At 36.9% G+C, this 23,868-nt stretch overlaps 1 protein-coding gene across 1 annotated transcript; it reads right to left on the bottom strand.

Moving 5' to 3' along the window:
• Positions 1-718: 718 nt before the first annotated feature.
• Positions 719-1,660, bottom strand: LOC140878885 (uncharacterized). Its single transcript, XM_073282510.1, has one exon. It carries the CDS (start codon positions 1,658-1,660, stop codon positions 719-721), a length of 942 nt encoding a protein of 313 aa, XP_073138611.1.
• Positions 1,661-23,868: the final 22,208 nt, after the last annotated feature.

Genomic DNA, 23,868 nt, shown 5'->3' on the forward strand with positions numbered 1-23,868 from the left:
ATGTCCAGACCAATTTGATTTGGGTTTAGTCCATCTTGACTTAGATCTATCTGGCTCAACATATCCCAACCCTGTGTGTAAGAGTTTACTCTGTTGCGGTATTAGATGTGTCATTGGGATATCGGGTTCATATGTCGTGCTGGATATCACAAACTTCACATATTTAAAGTTGTTCTTTTCCAGACAATACTGAGTGGTTGAGTCAGATGAACTACCTTCATTTATGCTATAGCCCAATTCAGATTTATCTCCAGCCTTCTTTTGCATTCCAGTAAGTTTATCTAATGACATCGATGATTTATTCCAAGAGTTTACTAGATCCGTTAATCTTTGATTTTCAGATATTCTTGAAGTTTACTTCTCATGTCATTTTTTTCAGTCATTAGCAGACTTATCTAAGCCTTTAGACTGTCTGAGCCAGTGAATTCATTTGAGTTACTTTGATCTGACTTAACTATCTAACTCTTTCCATCTGTTATGAATTCCTCAAACTTATGAGATAGTATTCGATATTCATTTACCATCTCATTTAATGCATTGATAAGATCTTATTTACTAAATTCATTTGAAGTAAAGTCAAGTACCTCTCCGTCATCTGGAATTTTTGAGTCATTAGCCATTAGGCATTTAACATCATCGTCTTCACTTTCACTTGATGATGTTTCTGAGTCAGATTAATTAGAGTTTGATTCAGCCCACTTCTTGTTGCTTTCATCTGCTAATAGTGCCTTTTGTTCCTTCTTTCTTCTGAATTTTTTCTTTCTTCTCTGGAGATCTTCTTGTGTGATGTTATTTTCTCATCTTTCTTTGGTTTGGTGCAGTCAGATATGAAGTGCCCTTCCTTGCCACAGTTGTAGCAAGCTTGATTATCATTCACTGGTTTTTTTCTTCTGAAGTTTGATCTGTTTGTGCTTTGGAAATTCTTGTGATTCTTTCTCATAAATCTTCCGAACTTTTTAACAAATAGTGAAATTGCAAAACTACTGAGTTGTTTTGCAGACTTGGTTGTTGGGGTTTTATCTGCTGCAGTGAGAGCTTTGGTCACTTGTGAGGTGGATGTCCCTTCTTCAGTTCGAACTCCCAGTTCGAATTCATATGCTTTAAGATCTGCAAATAGATCATGTAATTTGATCTTATTGAGATCCTTGGATTCTCTCATAGCTACAGTTTTCACATCCCATTCACAAGGTAGAGCTCTCATGACTTTCAGAGCTACTTCTCTGTTGCTGTAACTTTTCCCAAGTACATTTAGCTCGATCATAATGCTGTTGAATCTTTCATCAAACTCATTCATTATTTCTCTTGGTTTCATCTTTATGTTATCAAACTTTTGAATGGCCACCATAAGCTTGTTCTCCTTTGTTTGATCATTTTCTTCACACAGTTGTGTGAGCTTCTCCCCTATTTCCTTGGCCGTAGTGCATATTTTGATCTTGCTAAACATGTTTTTGTCCAAAGTTTTGTATAAGATATCTCTGGAAACATTATCCAGGCTGGCTTTCTTCCTATCCTTAGAGGTCCATTCAACTCGAGGCTTTTCTATCATATGTGGAGCACCAGCAGTAATAGCAGTAGGAGTGTTGGTTTTCATGATCTTCATGAGTCCATATGTAACCACGAACCACATATCATCATCATGTGCTGATAAGTGTGCCAGCATACAAATTTTTCAATCATCATAATTTTCCTTTGAGAACATAGGAATTTTACTGAAAGATGCCATAGTTTTTTGTAAAATGGTTCAAGGGATAGGCAAGAACCACTCTGATACCACTTGTTAGGATCGAAAAATAGTGTGGAAGGGGGGGGGAGGGGTGGGGTGAATACACTTTTCAAAATTTAAAGTAAATTTGATATGCTCGTTACAACAGACAGAAAATTTGCTTGCTTAAAAACTTTGTTCTGCTCGAAAGATCTGATTAGATCAGGCGAAAAAATCTTCCTCGCAGAATTGAACTTCGAAAAGCTAAAGGCAGATCAAATAAAATGAATGCAGTAAGTAAAAGGGACAGAAAATTTTTATGGATGTTCGGATTTAATCTCCCATGTCACCCCTTCTTTTATTTCCAGAAGGATTCCACTAGAAGAATTTCATTTATACAACACTTTTTACAAATCCTATCCAATAAACCCTTGAAAAGAACTCCTAGCCACACTCTCTCGAAACAGATCAAACTTTGTTTGAGTTACAGAAGGAAGTCACAAGAATGTGCCTCGAAAAATTTATCTGGAAAGCTACAAATAGCTTTGATTTGGATCGATTTGATGTGATGTTTATTTGAACTCGATCGATTATGATATATTATATAACTCAGAGCTTCGAAACTTTGATCTGGTAATCTGAGTTTTTGAGTTAGAGTATAGAGTGAAGGCTTTTACTTCTCGGATGAGTTGATATGTAATCTCGAATTCGTGGTTTTGTATATTGTTCACTCTTGCTGCTTGAATCTTGAATCATCACATATATATATCTTTCAAAAGTAGCCAGTGAGCCACCAACATCTTTGAGAATGAGCCGCTAAAAAGTCTTATAAATTGGCTCACAAATCTTGACTTTTAAAAAAAATCTTGCCAATGCTCAAATCTTCAATAAATGACTTTGTCTTCTAGCTCAACAACCTTTTGAAAAAATAGCGGCAACTGATGCTTTCATCCGGTTGTTTGATCTGATCTGGATGAAGACATTTGAGCTTGATCTAGATGAGGCGTAAATATTTGATCTTGGCCAAATATACTTTAGCCAAGTAATATTTGAACTCAATCTGGCAGAAGGCATGAGAAATTGATCGATCTGGGTAGTTCTTCTAGAGAATGATCATTTGATCTGTTGAAATAAGAATTGCGAGAGTACGTAGATCAAATGCTTGTTTTATCCGGACTGGTCCAATTTTATCGGAAACTTGATATGGAGATTAGTGAAGATCAACTTTATTCAATTCGATCTGTATGAGTTCATTGTTACCCATTAATTTGATCTGAAGTATCTTCCGTTTTTCCTTATCAATTTAGTAGTTGGTTTTGTTTGATCTGTTTTTATTCACCAAAACTTTTGATTTAGTCACCAACAATTTTACTTTTTACTGTCTAATACAATTCTTAAATAAATTTTAACCTTTTTTCCGATAAAATATCAAAATAGAATTTTAATTTGTTTATAACATATAAGCCGCAAAAGTTCAAACCACAAAACGGTAAGTAACATAAGGTGGGATGATCTTTACTACTTGTGGACGCTTTATCCCGTAATATCTCGCAACTGCATCGGTTATCTGAAAGTTTCCACCATTATCATTTTTTCGAATCCATTAATCTCTTAGAAATTATTTTGTTTAAAACCATTCCGTCCCTATTTTTCAAATACATATTATGAATCATGAAGCACATACACAATAAAATCCAGGAATTAATTTTGTTGGACTACTAAGATTTACTACAAGAAAAACATCACAATAGCCACGGTTTTTTAATTTAGCCATGGTTTACGAAAAACAACGTAGCTAAATTTGAATTTAGCTACAGTTTTTTAAAACCGTCGGTAGCTTTAACCACAGTTTTTTTAAAAAACGTGATTAATTTTAGCCACGGTTTGCTAAATAACCATGGTTTCTTAAAAATCGTGGCTATTTAAACAACTTATAAACCAATTATTTCACATCTTCTCTCTCGCCTGCACTCTCTTCTTCTTTCTTTACATTGTTTTTCTTCACCATTTCCATCACCTTTGACCGTCCCTAACCCCGCCGTCACAATTCGAAATTTAGAAACGATAGTACATTTGGAATCGTCGAGAGTAGATCTCATCATTTATAAAATTATTTGCTGCTTCTTTCTCCATTGAAGTAAGTACAATTTTCAGCTATTATTTTGTATTCTTTCATTTTCTTTCTATTATTTTCTCACACATATTTCCAATATAATTAATATTTGTACCTACCACCAGATGTGATTCCTGTGCCTAACAGATCTGAATTCAGTTTACAATTTGGGTCACCTATATATCACACACACACACACACATATATATATATATATATATATATATATATATATATGTTGTAGGTGTTGATATATATTGATGTAATATTTCACTTTCTCATTTTTAATATTAACAATATATTAGAAATCTAATATTATCATATGTTCAAAAAAAAATTTGTACTACTCATTGATTGAGGGAATTTGAGTTGAAAACTAAAATTGTTTGTATGTCGACTACAGACACCCATTATCTCAAAATTTTTGTGTGGTTTAATTTGCTTTATCTTTCATACAATAACAGAACAACTACAGTTAGAAGAATAGTTGGATAATGATGTAATTTACAGTCCACTTTAATTTTTGTGTTGCATTAATAATTATTTTTAGTAATTTTTGCGAGAAACTTATCATGATAATTTTCATTACAAACATGAATATATATATATATATGTAGCATATAATTTCATGATGCATTACAATCCACTAATTTTTCCTACATTTGTATTTATCGTAGGATAAAATGGATTACGCTAACAGAAGATGATGGATGTATCGTAGATTGTAAAATGATTTCATTACTAAGCATTATATTAATGGTGTTGAGGAATTCAATGCATTTTCTCTTAGTCATATTGAATGTTTATCAGCGGGTAAAGTACGTTGTCCTTGCAACCGCAAAAAGTGTCAGAACAAAATATTTTTAGATGAAGACACAATGAAGATGCACTTAGGTCGATACGGTTTTGTAGCGAATTATTACAATTGGCACCATCATGGAGAAGAGTATATGCGTCCAACTTTCCCAAATATCAATCCAGATACTCCGTCGTCTTACCGGTCTTATATCAAGACTAGGGAAGCCGAATTCATACATGTGGATCACAATATTCAGAGTCATGATCAAGAATATTTTCACACACAAGAAAATCTTGTAAACGAAATTCATACCGATTATTAAGAGGAAGGTCCATCACAGTATGTAAACCCAAATATTGATCACGTAGAATGCCCTAACGACTACATCAAAGGAATGTACGACCTCATAAAATCAGCTGAGAAAGAAATATTGGATGGCAATACAAACGAACACTCATTGTTGTCCTTCCTTGCGAGGTTATTGAAGATGAAACATGAGCACAACATGTCGGAAAGAAATTTTGACGACATGTGTCAGCTAATGTCAGAGATATGTCCAGCTGATAACAACATACATGACAGGTTTTATTCGATGAAGAAACTTATCATAGATCTAGGTCTGCCCATCGAGAAAATCTATGCTTGCAACAACAACTGCATGATTTTCTGGGGTACAGATATATAGACTTAGCCGTATGTAAGATATGTGAACATCCTCGTTATAAACGTGTCATAGGCGAGGGACCCATAATCCTTAGAAGCAAGATCTATACAAGAGGATGTACTATTTTCCTATCACCCCTCGTCTACAGCGGTTATATGCTTCTACTGCTACAACTTCACATATGCGATGGCATCACAACCAACATTCCGACACACCCATCCGATTCTTTGAATGGTGTCATTTTGATTCTACACAACCGTGGTTTGCTTCAGATGTCCGAAATGTCATATTAGGACTTTGAACTGATGGGTTCCAACTATTTGGCCATACGGGGCAACAATACTCATCATGGCCCGTCATTCTGACCCCATATAATTTGACACCCTGGATGTGTATGAAAAATGAGTATATATATGTTCCTTTCTGTAATCGCACCTGAACCGAGTAACCCCAAGGATAAGTTTGATGTTTTCCTGCAACCAATGATTTCCGAACTGCTAGAACTTTGGTATGATGGTGCTTCCACATATGACATGCACTCTAAAACTAACTTCACGATGAGAACGACGTTGATGTGGACCATAAGTGATTTCCCAGCGTATGTGATGTTATCCGGCTAGAGAACAGCTGGGAAACAAGCATGACCTCATTGGATGTCTGATTCGGAAGCTTTCTTACTAATGCCCAGTGGCAAGATGTCGTGGTTCAACAATCACAGAAAGTTTCTTTCTAACAATCACCCACTATGGCGCAAAAAAAATATGTCTACGCGAGGTAGAAAAGTTTCAAATCCGGCTCCTGTCATCAGAACAGGAGTTGAAGTTCTAAGTGAGCTAGACAGTTATGGTTTTCTACCTTCGTACGATGTCGATGAAAAAACCACAAACATAGAGATATGTCAACTTGCAAGATGTGGATGGAGAAGACGCAATTTTTTTCGGAGTTACCGTACTGGCGTACGAAATTGATCAGACACAAATTGGAAGTGATGCACATTGAGAAGAATGTTTTTGAAAATGTTTTCAAAACAGTTATGAATATTCTAGAACATACCAAGGACAACGCAAAATCAAAGGCGGATCTGGTTGAAATACGTATCAGACCAGAGTTACATCCAGACGTGTCTATAGGTAGATATCCCAAGGCGAGTTACAGTTTGGAGCGTAGTGCGAGACAGGTTCTTTGCATATGGCTGAAATATGTTCTTTTCTCCGATAGTCATGCCTCAAAAATGTCCACGTGTGTGTATATGAACAAATTGCAAATGTTTGGTATGAAAAGACATGACTGTCATGTATTCATGCAACGACTAATACCCATGTCATTTAGAGAGTTATTACCAAGGGATGTGGGGGAATCCTTGACTGAATTAAGTCTATTTTTTGCTGACCTGATATCGCCTAATATTAAACATAGTGACATGATGTTCTTGCATGAACAGATCCCTGTAATTATGTGTAAGTTGGATATGATATTTCCACCTAGTTTCTTCGACTCTATGGAACACATATGCGTCCATCTGCCTTATGAAAGCTCGCATTGCTGGTCCTGTACAATTTTGGTGGATGTATCCATTTGAAAGATTTTTGCGAAGGTTAAAGAGCACGGTTCGTAATAAGGCACGCATGGAGGGATCCATATGCAATGCTTATTTGATCAGCGAGGCGTCGATATTTTGTGAGCATTACTTTGGTGTCTCATTACGAACAAGACATCGGTAAAACATGCGAGAACATCAAAACTCATTGAACGAGAGAAGTTCAGATCTTTAATTTTGAATTTTATATGTTATAAATTTATTTCCGATTTTCGAGGTGTTCTTAGTTTAGTCTCTCCTCTGTTATGTTATGATGTTGTTTCTCAATTGTTACATATACACAAGTAATTAACGATATGTCAAAGCGTGCCATAAATGGAAAACAAAATGGCTTTCGTATCAAATTATAGGGAATCAAAGATCAAAATGGGCTTGGTTCCAAACAATATAGAAAAAAAAACAATTATGATGTCAAGTGAGTTCAAAATTTTGAGGAAAAAAAAACTAGATAAGTGCTCCTCTAACATGATATATATATATATATATACATATATATATATCTTGCAATAATTATGTTCCTCCAATCTTTCATTTTGTGTCGTTTAAAATACACACCATCATCACGAGAATACCGATAACATGTGTTTAAGTGGCATCTGCGAGCTAGTTTCCCATCGAATGCTTTAAAAACTTCTTGTTTCAAACTCCACACGAAAAGATTGTATAAAATTCTTGAGATCGTCCAGAAATTTGCAAATATTCAAGGAAAAGAACTAATTGCAATTGCGCATTTGCTACGGAACAAGATCTTGGGCTCCTTATATGCATTGTTCCTCTAAGCAGAGGTGTAAACAGATCGACTCAGTTCGTGAGATTTTCGAGCCGACTCTGATTCAAGGCTTCTCTTCATGGAGTTTGGTAACTATTAAATTTTACGTACTTGCACATGACTCAAATATCTTGAAAATTGAATGCTCCAGATATTTATTCGTACACATGACAGAAGTATTGTTCTTGTTTCACATCGGCGAGATTAGGTCCTTAGATGTGTTGGATTTCCTATATCGACTAAATTAAGTTCTTGCAAGTTGTATTTATTGGAGAATATTTTAGCAAGTTTTAGGGTTGAGTTATGTCTAAGTCCATAACATTTTAACATGGTATGAGAACCCAGACCGACTGTTGCATGTTTGACTGTTCTTATGGGCCACCCATTAATATCTTGAAAACATCACGATCCAGATGTACATTCATGTTCATTCTTGGATGTAAGGAACTGTGTTAGTTTTCTTACATCGGTGTTTCAAAGTTGTATTTATGGACTTGGACAATCTTTCTTCATTTATCTAGCTTTTGTGATTGAGTTAGGTCCAAGACCATAATCTTAAAAATAATTAAATCAAATTTATCCATACAAACACTATCTAAAGTTACATTATTCGTTGGAGTCAAATAAAATGAAAGTTGTTGTTTCACATACTTTCTTGAATACACACACAGACACACGACAATGACAAAAATATACTGCAAGAGAATTTATTAAGATTCAATTATACAATTTTTTTATGGAACCATACAAAATGTGTAACATAAACTATTGATTAATTAATATATATCCCAATAATATTTCCTTTTATAACCACTAAAGTAATAGGTGTCGAAATAAATTTCATCCTCTCTAGCTACCCAAGAGTATGAAACGTAATGGAAGAATTTCCATTGTGATTTGAAAGCAACAAATGCTTTCTTCTTATGACTATCCCACCACAAGTGATAGAAAAATAGAGTATTTTTAACGAAGTTTTTACAAAAACTCCAACTAAATTCTTTTGTACAAGCAATCGTATGATATCCAAGATTATCGTTCCCAGAACCACAATGCACTCGTAATGTAGAATTCGAATGAAGGTCATTGATCACATGAACATGATATATGTGGGCAAAAAGAAAAACAACCATGTATTACTAAGTTCTAACCTAATTTAATTCTAATAAGGTAAGTGGCAATTGCATGCAGAGATTACTGCCTAAACAAATGAAAATTTTATTCCATATTAGGGACAATTTATATTTGAAGGATTTTCTTCAAATTTAAAATAATTATTTTTAATTCAACAAATTAAAAATGAAATGCGATACAATTTAAAATATTGTAATATTGAGTCTCAAAACTAAAGTGTTGAGAATAAATCGAGAGCAATGATTAACAATAAACACTATCAAGAACATCGAAATTTACTTGGTTCGGGTTTTTAATTACCCTACATCCAAGGTTCTTGGATTACTCCAATGGAATCTACTATGATCAAGAAGTTTATACAATCATATCAATTCTCTATTGGGATTTAAACCAATACACATGCAATCACACAAAAAATTGAGAGAAGATACAAGCTTGATATGCTTTCTTCAATATCTTCCTGAGCTTGTGTACACCGAGATCTTGAAGCTCAAAGAATCTCCAACTTTTCCCAATCACAGAGTATTTTATTTCTTCTTATCGAATGAGTCAATCTCTGTCTTGAGATAACATGTGAGTGGCTAGTATCTCATCACTTCGGTTAACCAATTAATTAACTCACCTAACTACCAATTCTTGATATGCCGTTGTATGAGCCCAATACTTGTGATTAAATCCCAGCGAACCGATTAAGTCAACAAATATGAGTCAACTTAATAACTCTACAAATCTCCACCTTTGACTCATATAAAAAGATAGTAGACTCCACTAATGTTCCAATGTAACAGTAGGATCTGCTACTCCATTATGTTGAGCATCATCAAAGCATCTTTTAGTTTGCTCACAGGAATGACCTTAGTTATCATGTCAGCTAGATTTATGGTTGTATCAATCTTCTATACTCTAACTTGACCTCCAGAAATGATGTCCCTTACAAAATGCAAATGGACATCTATATGTTTGGTTCTCTCATGAAATACAGCATTCTTAGATAGATGTATGGCACTTTGGGAGTCACAAAAGATAGTTACAAAATTCTGAGAAAAACCAATTTTTTCCATGAAGCCTTTGATCCACATCCCTTCCTTAACTACTTCTGTAAGTGAGATGTATTCAGCTTCAGTTGTAGATAAAGCTACTACATGTTGAAGGCTTGATTTCCAGCTTATTACATTACCACCAACTGTAAAAACATAACCTGAAATAGATCTCCTTTTATCAAGATCTGCTGCATAGTCAGAATCACAGTATCCTGCAACCGTGCAAATAGAATTTTCAATTTCAGAGTATACTAACTTCAGTTGTGATGTACCCTTGAGATATCTGAAGAGCCACTTAACAGCTTGCCAATGATCTTTGCTAGGTTTACTCATAAACCTACTGAGTAATCCTAATGCATATGATATATCGGGTCTTGAAGAAACCATCAAGTACATGATGCTACCCACTACATTAGAATATATGTTTCATATGTTGGTGCTCCAATTCTGTAGTATCCTCCTTAACTGATACTAGCTTGAAGTGAGCTCCAATTGGTGTATTGATTTTTTTGGCATCTTTCATGTCAAAAATATTCATGAGACAATAAATATATCTCTGTTGGGACAATGCTAATGTACCTGCCTTTTTGTTTCTTATAATTTCAACTCCAAGAATTTTCTTAGATGGCCCAAGATCCTTCATCTCAAATTCAATGCTTAACAATTGTTTCAATCTCTGTATTTCAATTTTATCTTTGCAGGCTATCAACATATCGTCCACATAGATCAGTAGATATATGTAAGAACCATCTTGAAGTATATTGAAATACACACAGTTATCAAACTTTGATCTCTTGAAACCTTGTTTTATCATAAAATCATCAAAACGCCTATACCATTGTCTAGGAGCCTGCTTTAAGCCATATAATGATTTTTTCAGAAGACAAACTTTTTCCAGCTTGTGTTTCCTTTATAAAACCATCTATTTGAGACATCAGAATTTCTTCATCAAGATTTCCATGTAGAAAAGTTGTTTTAACGTCCAGCTGCTCGAATTCCATGTCTAATATTGCAGTAATGGCCAGAAGAATCCGGATAGATGTGTGTTTGACTACTGGAAAAAACACTTCATTATAATCAATACCCTCGACTTGGGAGAAGCCCTTGGCCACAAGTTTAGCTTTGTATGTAGGCATCTCAACTCCTGGTATGCCTGGTTTTTTTTTGAAGATCCATTTACAACCAATGATTCTTCTATCTTTCGGTCTATCAACTAAAATCCAAGTTTTGTTCTTGGTTAATGAATCAAACTCTTCTTGAATAGCTATTTTCCAGTGTGTCCAATCTTTAATCTGTTGTGCCTCAAAAAGATCAGTGGGTTCTTGAAGATCTAAGAAATCAGCAACATTAAGTGCAAAGGCTGTAAACTCAAAAGATGCAAATCTTGATGGTGGCTTTATTTGTCTTCTAACTCTATCTCTTGTAAGAAGATAATCATCAAGGTTTTCCCTGTGATCAGTACTTTCAGAACTCCCATCTTGATTTGAGTCTTCATTTTCATCAGTAGCATGATCATTCTGGTTACCATCTTGACTTATATCATAAAAGGCTTCATTTTTATTGTGTGTAACTCCACCTGCATTTGAATCAGCTTGTGCATCCTCGTATGAGTTCTCACAATCAAGTTGTTTCCTGTCAAAATCTTGAGGCATCTGCTCAGCTTGTTTACAGCTGGCTAATTCTGGAGACAACATGTTAGTTTTATAAAAAAAAATATTCTCATTAAATATCACATCTCTACTGATCACACATTTTAACTCATCAAGTAACCACACTTTGTATTCTTTAACACCGATAGGATAACCAAGAAATATCCCTTTCTTAGCTCTTGTGATAAGTGCAATTTATGCACTTAATTTATATATGATTTGGCTTGATTTTTGTGATGTATCGAGTGGATATTATGTGCATTAGTTGTTGTTTTTGTGAGTTGCAATGATTGACGCAAAAGTACCAAGAAGAAGCGGAAGGATGCATTATGGAGTATCAACTTCAGAAAATTATTGGGAATTATTGAAGCATTAAAATACAATCTCCACCGTTCATAAAAAAGTTTAGGATTTTTGAAGCTGCTGTCAAAATTTCAGCTCAATCCGACGGTTAGATTGGGAGATGTGATTTTTTGAACATTGTCGTGCGTTGTAGATTTTCATACCCGAGGCATGTGCGCAGGCGTGCCTATCTTCTTGCGCGGGCGCGCGGTTGAGAAATTTTGATCATCCAGGAGAAAGAATCACATGCGTGGGCGCCCCTCTCTTCAGGCGCGGGCGCGCCATCGCGAAAGTCAGTTTTTTTTTTTTTTTGGTTTTTCGGGAAGGAAACCTTCGGACTTTCGTGGGCTTTTATTTATTGAATTTGAAGCACAAATAAAAGGGATTCTTTTGCACATAATTGAAAAAGAAGCCGCCGCACAACAAAAGAGAAAATTGAAGAGAGCTTAAACGTGAGATTTGGAGAAGAGAAATTTGGGCAAAACTTGAAGAGCATCAATCAATAAATACGAAGATCGATCGACCGGACACGGAAGACCTACTACGGATTTGCTTTCTTTCTTTTGAACTTATTATTATTGATTTGATGTCTAGTTTCATGAACATGATTTGTTTTTGCAATATTTTGATTATGAACTAAATTTTTAGAGTCTAGAGGGATGATGGAACCTGGTGTAGACTCTTCTACGAGTTTTTGATATTTTTGGATTGAATTCTAGTAGATTAATTATTTTTTAAAAATCGATTGTCTTTTCAATTACTTGATCAATAATTTATTTGTTATATTTATTTAAAATCTGACACTCGGGAGAGGGGATTTTGAATAGGACCAATAAAAATTACATCGTTAATTGTTTATATAACTCGGGAGAGTATAGAGCGTTAATGGAACCTTAGAAAGAACATTTTTTTTCACATATCACTAAGACTAGATTTTTTAATAGGGATATTGGAATTGAATCTTAGTTGATACACATTATTTGTTGCTCGGGAGAGGGAAATAATATAATTAATTGTTCTAGGCTATTAATTGAATAGAATTCATGAAAATAATTTAATTAGGAGTAGTTGTTGTCGAAATCAGGTGAAATCAAAACGTCTAGACCATTTTTTCTCAGATTGATATTTCATTGAAGTTGTGTGCGCGCTAGCTGAAATTCTTTGTTTATTTTATTTTTCTGCATACATCTCAAATATTTATTTTCTAGATAAAGTTTATACTATTCTAATTACAAGTACTTAATAATTATCAATTTTACTCGTCGTGGGAACGATAATTTACTCACTATATATTAAAACTTGACTCTGTGCACTTGCGGGCATGACTTTCGCAACAAATTTTGGCGCCGTTGCCGGAGAGTAATTTTAGATTTTGTTTAGTCTTGTTACCAATTAGTCTAAGTTTTAATTTAGGGCTTTTATTTATTTTAATTTAAGTTACTTATTGATCTCTTTCTGTTTTTTATTGCAGTTCATGCGAAGATCTCATAGTGAAAATTCACTACTTTTTTATCCGGAGATCGAGCAAACTGCACGTGCTTTGAGAAGAGAGAGAAGAGAAGAATTAAGGAACATGGCTGAAGATGAAGTACAACAACCTCTTGTGGTGCCAATTAGAGATCATTTCCGGCCGACGATCAAGGCTCACTATTCTGGAATCGCTCGAGGAACCATTAATGCCAACAATTTTGAACTGAAGCCGGCGTTGATCAACATGGTTCAACAGAACCAATTTAATGGGAGTGCAACTGCTGATCCTTATCTACACCTGCAGACTTTCTTGGAAATAATCAACACGGTAAAAATGAATGGTGTGTCTGAGGATATTATACGTTTACGCTTGTTTCCTTTTTCTTTCAGGGATCAGGCGCGGATCTGGCTCCAATAACTGCCACTAGGAAGCATCACTACTTGGGAAGAGATGGCAGTCAAGTTCCTGGCGAAATATTTACACCTGCCAAGTCCACCCAACTGAAGATAGAAATCAGCACTTTCAGGCAGATGGATTTTGAACAGCTCTACGAAGCAAAGGAAAAGTACAAAGATTTACTTAGACGTTGTACTAACCACAATTTTGCAGATTGGGAGCAAATTGAGTTGTTCTATAATGGGCTGAATACGCCCACAAGGATGTCTGTGGACTCTGCTTCTGGAGGTACCATATTTGCTAAAGACCATGTACAAGCCTATGATATGTTGGAACATATGACGATCAACAGTTTTCAATGGCCATCTGAGCGTATGGGAGTCAAGAAGCCTGTTGGAGTGTATGCAGTGGATCCTCTCACATCTATTACTGCCCAATTATCTGCACTGACTACACAAGTGGCCGCGTTGAATAAAGTGAATGTTGCAGAATCAGCAGGTGTGCCGGGTGCTATGGACGAATCTCATCATCATGAACAAGTGCATTACATGAATCAAAGAGGTTATGGAGGCTACAGTGGTAATCCTATTCCAAATACTTATCAACCAGGTTTGAAGAATCATGAAAATTTTTCTTATGCTAACAATAATAATGTGTTGAATCCTCTGGGGCTCATTACAAATAAGGGTGAGGGTAAGACTTCTTTGGAGGATGTTGTTAGTACCTTTGTGCAGTTCATGCGAAGATCTCATAGTGAAAATTCACTACTTTTTTATCCGGAGATCGAGCAAACTGCACGTGCTTTGAGAAGAGAGAGAAGAGAAGAATTAAGGAACATGGCTGAAGATGAAGTACAACAACCTCTTGTGGTGCCAATTAGAGATCATTTCCGGCCGACGATCAAGGCTCACTATTCTGGAATCGCTCGAGGAACCATTAACGCCAACAATTTTGAACTGAAGCCGGCGTTGATCAACATGGTTCAACAGAACCAATTTAATGGGAGTGCAACTGCTGATCCTTATCTACACCTGCAGACTTTCTTGGAAATAATCAACACGGTAAAAATGAATGGTGTGTCTGAGGATATTATACGTTTACGCTTGTTTCCTTTTTCTTTCAGGGATCAGGCGCGGATCTGGCTCCAATAACTGCCACTAGGAAGAATCACTACTTGAGAAGAGATGGCAGTCAAGTTCCTGGCGAAATATTTACACCTGCCAAGTCCACCCAACTGAAGATAGAAATCAGCACTTTCAGGCAGATGGATTCTGAACAGCTCTACGAAGCGTAGGAAAGGTACAAAGATTTACTTAGACGTTGTCCTAACCACAATTTTGCAGATTGGGAGCAAATCGAGTTGTTCTATAATGGGCTGAATGCGCCCACAAGGATGTCTGTGGACTCTGCTTCTGGAGGTACCATATTTGCTAAAGACCATGTACAAGCCTATGATATGTTGGAACATATGACGATCAACAGTTTTCAATGGCCATCTGAGCGTATGGGAGTCAAGAAGCCTGTTGGAGTGTATGCAGTGGATCCTCTCACATCTATTACTGCCCAATTATCTGCACTGACTACACAAGTGGCCGCGTTGAATAAAGTGAATGTTGCAGAATCAGCAGGTGTGCCGGGTGCTATGGACGAATCTCATCATCATGAACAAGTGCATTACATGAATCAAAGAGGTTATGGAGGCTACAGTGGTAATCCTATTCCAAATACTTATCAACCAGGTTTGAAGAATCATGAAAATTTTTCTTATGCTAACAATAATAATGTGTTGAATCCTCTGGGGCTCATTACAAATAAGGGTGAGGGTAAGACTTCTTTGGAGGATGTTGTTAGTACCTTTGTGCAGTTCATGCGAAGATCTCATAGTGAAAATTCACTACTTTTTTATCCGGAGATCGAGCAAACTGCACGTGCTTTGAGAAGAGAGAGAAGAGAAGAATTAAGGAACATGGCTGAAGATGAAGTACAACAACCTCTTGTGGTGCCAATTAGAGATCATTTCCGGCCGACGATCAAGGCTCACTATTCTGGAATCGCTCGAGGAACCATTAACGCCAACAATTTTGAACTGAAGCCGGCGTTGATCAACATGGTTCAACAGAACCAATTTAATGGGAGTGCAACTGCTGATCCTTATCTACACCTGCAGACTTTCTTGGAAATAATCAACACGGTAAAAATGAATGGTGTGTCTGAGGATATTATACGTTTACGCTTGTTTCCTTTTTCTTTCAGGGATCAGGCGCGGATCTGGCTCCAATAACTGCCACTAGGAAGAATCACTACTTGAGAAGAGATGGCAGTCAAGTTCCTGGCGAAATATTTACACCTGCCAAGTCCACCCAACTGAAGATAGAAATCAGCACTTTCAGGCAGATGGATTCTGAACAGCTCTACGAAGCGTAGGAAAGGTACAAAGATTTACTTAGACGTTGTCCTAACCACAATTTTGCAGATTGGGAGCAAATCGAGTTGTTCTATAATGGGCTGAATGCGCCCACAAGGATGTCTGTGGACTCTGCTTCTGGAGGTACCATATTTGCTAAAGACCATGTACAAGCCTATGATATGTTGGAACATATGACGATCAACAGTTTTCAATGGCCATCTGAGCGTATGGGAGTCAAGAAGCCTGTTGGAGTGTATGCAGTGGATCCTCTCACATCTATTACTGCCCAATTATCTGCACTGACTACACAAGTGGCCGCGTTGAATAAAGTGAATGTTGCAGAATCAGCAGGTGTGCCGGGTGCTATGGACGAATCTCATCATCATGAACAAGTGCATTACATGAATCAAAGAGGTTATGGAGGCTACAGTGGTAATCCTATTCCAAATACTTATCAACCAGGTTTGAAGAATCATGAAAATTTTTCTTATGCTAACAATAATAATGTGTTGAATCCTCTGGGGCTCATTACAAATAAGGGTGAGGGTAAGACTTCTTTGGAGGATGTTGTTAGTACCTTTGTGCAGTTCATGCGAAGATCTCATAGTGAAAATTCACTACTTTTTTATCCGGAGATCGAGCAAACTGCACGTGCTTTGAGAAGAGAGAGAAGAGAAGAATTAAGGAACATGGCTGAAGATGAAGTACAACAACCTCTTGTGGTGCCAATTAGAGATCATTTCCGGCCGACGATCAAGGCTCACTATTCTGGAATCGCTCAAGGAACCATTAACGCCAACAATTTTGAACTGAAGCCGGCGTTGATCAACATGGTTCAACAGAACCAATTTAATGGGAGTGCAACTGCTGATCCTTATCTACACCTGCAGACTTTCTTGGAAATAATCAACACGGTAAAAATGAATGGTGTGTCTGAGGATATTATACGTTTACGCTTGTTTCCTTTTTCTTTCAGGGATCAGGCGCGGATCTGGCTCCAATAACTGCCACTAGGAAGAATCACTACTTGAGAAGAGATGGCAGTCAAGTTCCTGGCGAAATATTTACACCTGCCAAGTCCACCCAACTGAAGATAGAAATCAGCACTTTCAGGCAGATGGATTCTGAACAGCTCTACGAAGCGTAGGAAAGGTACAAAGATTTACTTAGACGTTGTCCTAACCACAATTTTGCAGATTGGGAGCAAATCGAGTTGTTCTATAATGGGCTGAATGCGCCCACAAGGATGTCTGTGGACTCTGCTTCTGGAGGTACCATATTTGCTAAAGACCATGTACAAGCCTATGATATGTTGGAACATATGACGATCAACAGTTTTCAATGGCCATCTGAGCGTATGGGAGTCAAGAAGCCTGTTGGAGTGTATGCAGTGGATCCTCTCACATCTATTACTGCCCAATTATCTGCACTGACTACACAAGTGGCCGCGTTGAATAAAGTGAATGTTGCAGAATCAGCAGGTGTGCCGGGTGCTATGGACGAATCTCATCATCATGAACAAGTGCATTACATGAATCAAAGAGGTTATGGAGGCTACAGTGGTAATCCTATTCCAAATACTTATCAACCAGGTTTGAAGAATCATGAAAATTTTTCTTATGCTAACAATAATAATGTGTTGAATCCTCTGGGGCTCATTACAAATAAGGGTGAGGGTAAGACTTCTTTGGAGGATGTTGTTAGTACCTTTGTGCAGTTCATGCGAAGATCTCATAGTGAAAATTCACTACTTTTTTATCCGGAGATCGAGCAAACTGCACGTGCTTTGAGAAGAGAGAGAAGAGAAGAATTAAGGAACATGGCTGAAGATGAAGTACAACAACCTCTTGTGGTGCCAATTAGAGATCATTTCCGGCCGACGATCAAGGCTCACTATTCTGGAATCGCTCGAGGAACCATTAACGCCAACAATTTTGAACTGAAGCCGGCGTTGATCAACATGGTTCAACAGAACCAATTTAATGGGAGTGCAACTGCTGATCCTTATCTACACCTGCAGACTTTCTTGGAAATAATCAACACGGTAAAAATGAATGGTGTGTCTGAGGATATTATACGTTTACGCTTGTTTCCTTTTTCTTTCAGGGATCAGGCGCGGATCTGGCTCCAATAACTGCCACTAGGAAGAATCACTACTTGAGAAGAGATGGCAGTCAAGTTCCTGGCGAAATATTTACACCTGCCAAGTCCACCCAACTGAAGATAGAAATCAGCACTTTCAGGCAGATGGATTCTGAACAGCTCTACGAAGCGTAGGAAAGGTACAAAGATTTACTTAGACGTTGTCCTAACCACAATTTTGCAGATTGGGAGCAAATCGAGTTGTTCTATAATGGGCTGAATGCGCCCACAAGGATGTCTGTGGACTCTGCTTCTGGAGGTACCATATTTGCTAAAGACCATGTACAAGCCTATGATATGTTGGAACATATGACGATCAACAGTTTTCAATGGCCATCTGAGCGTATGGGAGTCAAGAAGCCTGTTGGAGTGTATGCAGTGGATCCTCTCACATCTATTACTGCCCAATTATCTGCACTGACTACACAAGTGGCCGCGTTGAATAAAGTGAATGTTGCAGAATCAGCAGGTGTGCCGGGTGCTATGGACGAATCTCATCATCATGAACAAGTGCATTACATGAATCAAAGAGGTTATGGAGGCTACAGTGGTAATCCTATTCCAAATACTTATCAACCAGGTTTGAAGAATCATGAAAATTTTTCTTATGCTAACAATAATAATGTGTTGAATCCTCTGGGGCTCATTACAAATAAGGGTGAGGGTAAGACTTCTTTGGAGGATGTTGTTAGTACCTTTGTGCAGTTCATGCGAAGATCTCATAGTGAAAATTCACTACTTTTTTATCCGGAGATCGAGCAAACTGCACGTGCTTTGAGAAGAGAGAGAAGAGAAGAATTAAGGAACATGGCTGAAGATGAAGTACAACAACCTCTTGTGGTGCCAATTAGAGATCATTTCCGGCCGACGATCAAGGCTCACTATTCTGGAATCGCTCGAGGAACCATTAACGCCAACAATTTTGAACTGAAGCCGGCGTTGATCAACATGGTTCAACAGAACCAATTTAATGGGAGTGCAACTGCTGATCCTTATCTACACCTGCAGACTTTCTTGGAAATAATCAACACGGTAAAAATGAATGGTGTGTCTGAGGATATTATACGTTTACGCTTGTTTCCTTTTTCTTTCAGGGATCAGGCGCGGATCTGGCTCCAATAACTGCCACTAGGAAGAATCACTACTTGAGAAGAGATGGCAGTCAAGTTCCTGGCGAAATATTTACACCTGCCAAGTCCACCCAACTGAAGATAGAAATCAGCACTTTCAGGCAGATGGATTCTGAACAGCTCTACGAAGCGTAGGAAAGGTACAAAGATTTACTTAGACGTTGTCCTAACCACAATTTTGCAGATTGGGAGCAAATCGAGTTGTTCTATAATGGGCTGAATGCGCCCACAAGGATGTCTGTGGACTCTGCTTCTGGAGGTACCATATTTGCTAAAGACCATGTACAAGCCTATGATATGTTGGAACATATGACGATCAACAGTTTTCAATGGCCATCTGAGCGTATGGGAGTCAAGAAGCCTGTTGGAGTGTATGCAGTGGATCCTCTCACATCTATTACTGCCCAATTATCTGCACTGACTACACAAGTGGCCGCGTTGAATAAAGTGAATGTTGCAGAATCAGCAGGTGTGCCGGGTGCTATGGACGAATCTCATCATCATGAACAAGTGCATTACATGAATCAAAGAGGTTATGGAGGCTACAGTGGTAATCCTATTCCAAATACTTATCAACCAGGTTTGAAGAATCATGAAAATTTTTCTTATGCTAACAATAATAATGTGTTGAATCCTCTGGGGCTCATTACAAATAAGGGTGAGGGTAAGCCTTCTTTGGAGGATGTTGTTAGTACCTTTGTGCAGGAATCTGGTAAAAAGATGGCGAGGACTGAGTCTCGCCTTGACAGCTTGGAGACACATGTGGTCAATATGGGCGCTGTGCTAAAATCTATGGAGAATAATATTGGACAGTTGGCAAACGCACTAAAAGATAATAACCGTGGTCAGTTCCCAAGCAATACTGAGGTGAATCCCGTAGAACACTACAAAGTCATAGAGTTGAGGAGTGGAAAAGAAGTTGGAGTCCAAGAACCTGCAGCTGAAGTAGAGAAGGAGAAGGTGGTTGATGAGAACACTGTTGAGAAAAAGAGTGAACTTGAAGAGAAACCGATGTATAAACCACCACTTCCATATCCGTAGAGGTTCAAGAAGAAGGCCTTGGATGAGCAGTTCTCCAAGTTCGTGGAGATTTTCAAGAAAATTCATATCAAAATCCCCTTTCCTGATGCTTTGGAGCAAATGCCTAACTATGCAAAGTTCATCAAGGAGGTGATGTCCAAGAAAAAGAGGCTGCTAGAGAACGAGGTGGTGAATATAACTGAAGAGTGCGGTGCTTCAAAAGAAAATGTCACAAAAGCTGAAAGATCCAGGGAGTTTTACTATTCCTTGTTCTATCGGTGGTTCTCATTTTACTACTGCACTATGTGATTTAGGGGCCAGTATTAATTTAATGTCATTGTCTATTTACAAGGCCTTGGAGTCGGGATAGATGAAATCGATCATGATCTCATTGCAGTTGGCGGATAGGAGCATTACATATCCACTGGGTATTGTTGAAGATGTTCTAGTCAAAGTGGACAAATTTATATTTCCGGCGGATTTTGTGATCTTTGACATAGAAGCGGATCATGGTGTTCCACTGATTTTTGGAAGACCGTTTTTGGCTACTGCTGATGCCAAAATAGATGTCAAGAACAGCGAATTGTCGATGGGTGTGGACGACGAGCGAGTAATTTTCAACATATTTATGAAGGCACCTAATCCACCCATCGAGGAATTGTGCTTGATTGAGCCGGTTGTGAAGTTGGAGGGCTGTCATAGAGATGATATTGTGGTTGAATCATAAAAGGAGCAAGCGCCAAATTTAAAAAAGAAGAAAAATAAACCAAAGATCAATCGGGTTGTAGAATATATTTGGAGGGTGAAGGAAAAGGGAACGACCTCCAACAAAGTGGAACCGGGCTAGAATGAACATATAGTCGGGCTATGGAATATAAACTAAGCGCTTCTTAGGAGGCAACCCAAGCTAGTATTTTTATTTGCTTTATTTTATTTTATTTTTTAGTTTTTATTTTTTTTTCTTATTTATCTTTTGAGCATGATGAGACTAGACATCAATAATAATTTTGAGTTGTGTAGCTAGAAAGGTGAAGCAATGAGAGTTTTATAGACAACTCTGCATGAAGAGCTTTGAGTGATTAAGATGGTGCCGAGTACTGATGCTTGGCACCCAAGGTACGTGTCCTTGTTTTAATTTAATCTTGTACTTTGAGGACAATGCACAATTTAAGTTTGGGGGGGTTTAAAAAATTCTGAAAATTTTGAAAATTTTTCATGAGTTAGTTTGAGTTGAATAAATGATGTGTACTTGTGTTGGTCTATGATGAAAATATTTTTTTGTGCTGAAAAGTTCATGTTAGCGATATTTAATCTTGAGTTCTCACTTACATGCACGAATACCATGATTTTCGATACTCCTAGCAATTAGAAAAAAATTATGTGGATTTTTTATGTGGATTAGATGATTTTATTATTAACTCTTGTGATTTTTACTAGAAACTGAGGTAGATTTTTAAGAGCACAGAAGTGATTTAGGCATTTTTGAATTCGTTGAGCCTTTTTAGCCATTATTCATTTGTTAGTCATATAAATCATGAAAAATCCAAAACAAATTGAGTAGCTAAAAATTTCAAAGAAAAGTAATGGCGGAGAAAGTAAGGTGAGGGGAGGCCTTGAATAGAAAAAAAAATGGATTGAAATTCTAGTCCAAATACAAGGCATAAAGATGGAGATGTATGGAGTAGAAGAAAGCTAAGACTAATGTCTGGAAATGCAAATAAAAAATTTTAGCTAGAGCTATGCGGAAACATTTTGCTCCTAATCACTATGAGCGAAGAAGTGGAGTTCCAAAGCATGATTATCAAGGTACAGCTAAACTTTCAAATTCTAGTACTTGTGATATTGTATGCTTATGATGTTCTAGAAAAGATGAGCATGATATGAGTCAATGCCTAAAGGAGGTTAAGATGAAAGTGGAGGATTTTCAAGTAGAGGTTGAATCCAATGTTGTAGTTGATGACGAATCAAAAATTGAAGAATTTGAGAAATTTGAGGTTGATGATACTTCAACTATTGATGATGTGAGTGTTGAAATATGTGCGGTGGAGGGTGAATCCTTGTTTGATGAGAATTCTTCTATTGTGCATGTTGTGGATGATAATCTTGTTGGTATCACTTGCGAGTCTATTGATGAGTCTTGTAATCGTTCTATTATATCTTTGCAATTGAATCCAAAAGAATTTCTTGAGGATCAATTGAAATTTGAAAAATTGAGTGATGTGGCTAAAAGAAAGAGTGATAAAAAAAAGTGAGATAGCCATGGAAAAAGAAAAAGAAAAAGAAAATCTAGTGGTCAAAAGAAAGAGAATGCAAAAGAGTGAGATGGTCTTTGAGAGAAAAAAAAAAGAGGGAAAAGAAAATAGACCAATAAAAAAAGAAAATATTATGGTCCAAAATTGTGAGGTTCAAAAATTTTTACAACTGAATAAAATCTTTAAAGTACTTATGTACAAAGAAGTTTTATCTCATTGTGATGATATAGCTGGTTCAATCCCGAGCATCGTTATTTCTTATCTTCAGGCTATAGGAGATATATTGATGAGAAAGCAAAGGGGATTCGATGTTGAAAGAGTCAACATGTTTGATACATGTGAGGTTAAGCACACACGAGGTGAACTTGAATGTTTGAGAGTTGTTCCATTTGAAAGGTTTGATTTAACTTCTAATGTCAAATACCAATCAAATTCCAACTTTCATAGGTATGATCTTATTTCTTGGATGCATGGATTTAATTACTTTGTTGAAGGATTTGAGGGAGTGTTAGCTATGAATTATGCTTCGATTTCAAATTTTGATTCTGAGTCTCTTGAGTTTGTGCATACAAAAAGAGTTGATGAGTTGGTTTATGTTGATGTGTGTGAAATTCATGAAAAATTCTATGTGAGCAATAAGTGTTTGTTTAAGAAGAATAGAATTTTCATGATGTGTTCATCATTGAGTTAATTACTTGTGGATGAGACATATAGTGTAAGTTTGTTGCGTTCCATTGACAAATACAAAATAATGAGTATGGTGACTGAATATTTGTTATGACTACACATGAAGAGGTTTGTTGAATGTCGTTGTGAGATATATCTTGTTTGTGGAGAAGCAAAGATTAGATCATGCTTGTATGATTTGAATAAATCACTTCTTAGTCCTAAAACACAATGGTTATACAAATATATGAATTTTGTATTAGGGTTAACTAGGTCAAAGAAGAGGACGAATTTGATCTTTGTTTTGCTTAAGGGAATATTGATCAAATGTTTTTTGAGTTTGTTATAAGTGTGCAATGAGCACGAGTTGATGAAGAGAATATAGGAACAATCACCGAGTTTGATTCATTAAAGTTGTTGGTTGATGATGACAACGTTTTCCAAGAGAAAATACGAGGTGAATATAGCGTCGATAATAATTTTGAAGTTACTAATTTCTTGTTGTTTGGTGTAGGTAACGGGCAAGATTTGAGAACAAATCTTTTTGAATAAGGGGAGTCTGATATGAATCTAGAAGG

This window comes from Henckelia pumila, chromosome 2 (genome assembly GCF_033568475.1).
Source record: "Henckelia pumila isolate YLH828 chromosome 2, ASM3356847v2, whole genome shotgun sequence".
Classification (NCBI taxonomy): domain Eukaryota; kingdom Viridiplantae; phylum Streptophyta; class Magnoliopsida; order Lamiales; family Gesneriaceae; genus Henckelia; species Henckelia pumila.

Bases quoted from the DNA above. Each gene is read 5' to 3' on its own strand.
- LOC140878885 (XM_073282510.1), bottom strand. From the start codon at position 1,660: ATGCTGGCACACTTATCAGCACATGATGATGATATGTGGTTCGTGGTT.